Below are 4,310 nucleotides of genomic sequence, written 5' to 3' on the forward strand. Positions count from 1 at the left end.
CACTTCTTTGCTTTTTGTGCGCACATATATTCGAAAATTCATGAGGATATCTTGTCTGTAGCTCTACTTTTCAGTCCTGGGGGACACACCCGCTTCGATCGATTTCACTAGCTCTCCATACCAAACCAAATCATGCCCTTTTCGATTTTCCTGCCACCTTCCGATTTATATTGTGCAGCCCTGCTACCCTTCTCTCCATCCTTCACTTGAGTACTAGCCTCCTTCCTCTATCGCCTTGGCCTCTCACTCTTTCTTGGCTTACTTAGAGATACAGAAGAGAGAAAAATGGGTGAAATTTCTTGCTCTAATGACATTAGCAGTGGCAATGGTGTGAATGGCAAAAGCCATTCATCACTGAATGGTTACAGGAAGAGCTGTTGGTATGAAGAAGAGATTGAAGAGAACTTGAGATGGTGTTTTGCTCTCAATAGGTACATATAAATTGCACGCCAACTGCTCCATCATCATCATCATTCAAATTAACCAAGTGAAATGGTTTGGTTTTATTGCCAGCCAACTTCGATATTCCTCTTATTTCTTGACTGGTTTTTTCGAATTTAGGCTTTAGTATTAAAAATATCTTTATATTTTCTTTACTTCTCCCCCTTCCTGTTATCTTAACTCTTGTGCTCTTAACTTGAGATGGAAACTTAATTTCCCATTCTATAAGAATAAGTACATCACCGTATCGAAACACCTACCCTGCATTCCGGGCCACGACGATTCAATCTCTAGGGCCATGCCCTTCCCTTCGATAGAAGATAAACAAACAAAGAACCCACTGGTTTTTTATAATCTCCTCTTCTCTCTTATTTAGTGACGGGTTTTGCGGTGAAACATGTTTTATTTCACAAATTTTATGATAGAATTCCTAAGACAGTGTCACAGGAGAAGCTTCATGAATCAAAAAAGAACCAATACCGTTTTATTGTGCGAGACAAAGCGAAATTATAGAATAGTCATCATATTTTTTTGGTTCATCAAAAGGTCTTAAGTGTTTTTGGGTATCCAAAAGAAAAAAAAAAAAGAAACTGAAGTTACTCAAAATCTGCTTCAATGCGGAAACCATTAGGCTAAGGCTATTTGTAAATATAATCTGTAATACTCCGGCATGTTCCCTCTGGTCTCGTTTCAAGGATTTGGTTCTCCTTCAAGTTTATTTGTTTTTGTGATGGTATAGTGGCTGTTAATTAGAATAAAAAAAAGGAACCTTAAAAGTGAAATTGTTAATTAACAGGCCAAAGCGGTACATTGTATTTTTTAATTAAAAAATATATATATATTTTTTTTAAGAGAAACATTAATTTCAGATAAAAAACATTGTGGGACACAAAAACAAACACTCCAAAATCCCCCTTTCATGGTTGATTCGTGCATTGACTATCGTTCTTTATTTTTGTCGCAGTATTCTGCACACAGGGGCCTCTCGGTATCAGGACATTGCACTATTGGACACAAAGCCGTTTGGCAAGGTCCATGTTTCAAAAAACTTCTACTCTTAAGAAGAAAGAGTGCTTTGTATATGTCCAGCTTAAATAATTTTCCAGTATTCTATCCTAAGATAAATTATTTTTGTTCTGCCTGACAGGCTTTAGTCATTGATGGAAAGCTGCAAAGTGCGGAAGTGGATGAATTCATCTACCATGAATCTCTTGTTCATCCAGCATTTCTTCATCATTCAAGGTAATTCTTTCTTCTGTTTTTATTATTAGTAGTATTTTGGAGGATTGAAGGGTCCCTATGTGGTACTCTAGCGTTGCTTAATTTGTAGCGATTGTTTTTCTACATCTGCTTGCAGTCCAAAGACGGTCTTTATCATGGGAGGAGGTGAAGGTTCCACTGCAAGAGAAATACTAAGACACAAGACAGTGGAGAAGGTTGTCATGTGTGACATTGATGAGGTAATTCAAGTAACCCACTCTTTGTTTAATCCCCTACTTCCATTAAAAGGAATTTATAACGTTAAATAGTTTAATCTCGCTATCGCCCATCCGCTTCGATGAATCAGAATTATCACTTTTACTTTTTCTTTTTTTCTTTTTTTTCTTTTTCTTTTTTTCTGATCGAGTAAGGTTATCTATAATCATTAATCCCTTTTTTTCTTGGTCCCCAAATAGAGGGGACAGCATAGTTATTGTTGGCTTAGTTTGTCCAAAAAACTTTATCAAGAAAATGATTATCTATCATTATTATGTTTGTGTTACCCTGAAATGTTAGACAATTCCTTTTTTTGATCCTATTTTTCTTCCCTTGCTCTTTATTGAAGTTTGTTTGGGACTTGTAGCTCCGCTACATCAAGGAAAAGGGCATGTCGTTTAGGTTCATGGCCAATAAATCAAGCACTCAGCGTTCTCCTAACCACCAATAATAATGTATTGATGAAAATATCAGTTCAACCAAAAAACAAATAATTATAAGCCATGTGTGACCAAAGACCAGAGTGCTTTATTCACTGCCATGTAATGTAAGGAAATGGCCAGGAAAATTTTACAGCTCGTAACCCAAACTTGTGTCATGGAATCAGGAGGTGGTAAACTTCTGCAAGGCATACTTGGTTGTGAATAGAGAAGCTTTCTGTGATCCAAGACTTGAGGTCATCATCAACGATGCCAGGTTTGACTCTAGATTCTATGTTTTTTTGCTATTGTTGTTAAAAAAAAGGTTAAGCATTTCATTACTATTCTCGTTTCTTCTCGTTCATATATATTGTTGCTGTGAAATGTTGCAGAGCTGAGCTAGAAAGTGGAAAGGAGTGCTATGATGTGATCATAGGAGACCTGGCAGACCCAATAGAGGGAGGCCCATGTTACAAACTCTACACTAAGTCCTTTTATGAGCACACCGTTAAGCCCAGACTCAATCAAGGTGGCGTATTTATCACGCAGGTAGATAATCGTTTCTGGTTTTTGGAAAGAGAGAGACAGTGGGGAAGAGGGAGGATGGAAGAAATAACCATTCATGTCCTGTGAATTTTGCAGGCAGGACCAGCTGGAATTTTCAGTCATACAGAAGTGTTTTCATGCATCTACAACACTTTAAGGCAGGTGTTCAAATGTAAGTAACTCCTAAATATTTACTTACATTTTGTTTCTTTTTTATAAAGCAACAAAACTGAAACCAAATTAATGGCTTGGCCAATTTTATTTTTCTTTATTTCCCAACGTGCAGATGTGGTGCCTTATTCAGCTCATATCCCTTCCTATGCTGATACCTGGGGATGGGTCATGGTATTATACCTAACACATTCTCTTTCTGTTCTAAAAACAATTAATCCTCCACGTTCCAGGCTTCTGAAACGTTCTTCTAGCCTTATGATGATCACTTAAATGAAATAGTTTCAGCACTTATCAGTTCCCCGCAAATTTACTTGGACACAAATTTTTAGGCCTTTATTACTGTCAATCAAGACTATACATACAACTTGTCTTTACCGTGATAGTTCAGGCACTTGTAAAAGTTGCAATTTAATTAACAGGCTTCAGATTCTCCATTTATGCTGAGTGCTGATGAGATAGACACCAGAATTAAACAGAGGATTAAAGGGGAAAACAGGTATCTTGATGGTAAAACATTTTCATCAGCCTCGACATTGAGCAAAGCTGTTCGAAAATCGTAAGGCCCATGCATGTCATCCTCCTCCTACCTTTCTCTTCTATAATAATTAAGCCGTGACTAACTTGGAACATTACTTAATGGCAGGCTTGACAGCGAAACTCATGTCTACACTGAAGGAGCAGCCCGGTTCATCTATGGGCATGGCAGCGTCCACAAACAGAATCAAACTAAATTAATGAGAAATGGATTAATGGAAGAAGCGCCTACCAAAAGCACAAAATGAATTAAGAATGGAAGCAGCAAGTGTTTTTGAAAATTTACTCTTATTCTGTTAATTATATGTTTTTCTTTTTCATCTACTAATAACTCGTGTATGTTTTTTTTTTTTTTTTTAAACTCTTGCTCTTGTAGTTACCTAATGAAATGATTATATAATCGTAACGGGTGGATCTTTGCTTTTATTTTGTCTCAATTTGTTTTTCTAATATGTCGGTAGAATGAAATCCTATTACTGAAATTGTACGATTCCAGGAGGCATGGCGGAAACAGGGGTTTGGTAGGGCCCGGCCCTTGTAAAAGAAACTTTCTTTAATTCCAGAATATCTTTTCTGACTAGATACTTTAACCGTGTATTTTTCTGTATTTAAAAAGTTATATATACCAGTTTTTCTAATATATTTTTTGTATTTAAAAAGTTTTTAAGTAAAAATAAAAAAGTTTATATATATACACACACACATATATTCAAATAAATT

General features: G+C 36.3%; 1 protein-coding gene across 1 annotated transcript; it reads left to right on the forward strand.

Moving 5' to 3' along the window:
• On the forward strand, positions 1 to 4,016 carry LOC105119549 (thermospermine synthase ACAULIS5-like). The gene is made up of 10 exons (XM_011017695.1): positions 1 to 431; positions 1,406 to 1,472; positions 1,589 to 1,683; positions 1,799 to 1,901; positions 2,525 to 2,613; positions 2,729 to 2,885; positions 2,979 to 3,054; positions 3,169 to 3,227; positions 3,476 to 3,612; positions 3,700 to 4,016. The coding sequence occupies exons 1-10, from the start codon at positions 286 to 288 to the stop codon at positions 3,836 to 3,838; spliced, it is 1,068 nt and encodes a 355-aa protein (XP_011015997.1). The 5' UTR covers positions 1 to 285; the 3' UTR covers positions 3,839 to 4,016.
• Positions 4,017 to 4,310: the final 294 nt, after the last annotated feature.

This window comes from Populus euphratica, unplaced genomic scaffold (genome assembly GCF_000495115.2).
Source record: "Populus euphratica unplaced genomic scaffold, PopEup_1.0 scaffold3075.1, whole genome shotgun sequence".
Classification (NCBI taxonomy): Eukaryota; Viridiplantae; Streptophyta; class Magnoliopsida; order Malpighiales; family Salicaceae; genus Populus; species Populus euphratica.

Coding starts and splice junctions, on each gene's coding strand:
- LOC105119549 (XM_011017695.1), top strand. CDS start 286: ATGGGTGAAATTTCTTGCTCTAATGACATTAGCAGTGGCAATGGTGTG. Junction 432..1,405: donor TGGTGTTTTGCTCTCAATAG/GTACATATAAAT, acceptor TTTTTGTCGCAG/TATTCTGCACACAGGGGCCT. Junction 3,228..3,475: donor ATACCTGGGGATGGGTCATG/GTATTATACCTA, acceptor TTTAATTAACAG/GCTTCAGATTCTCCATTTAT.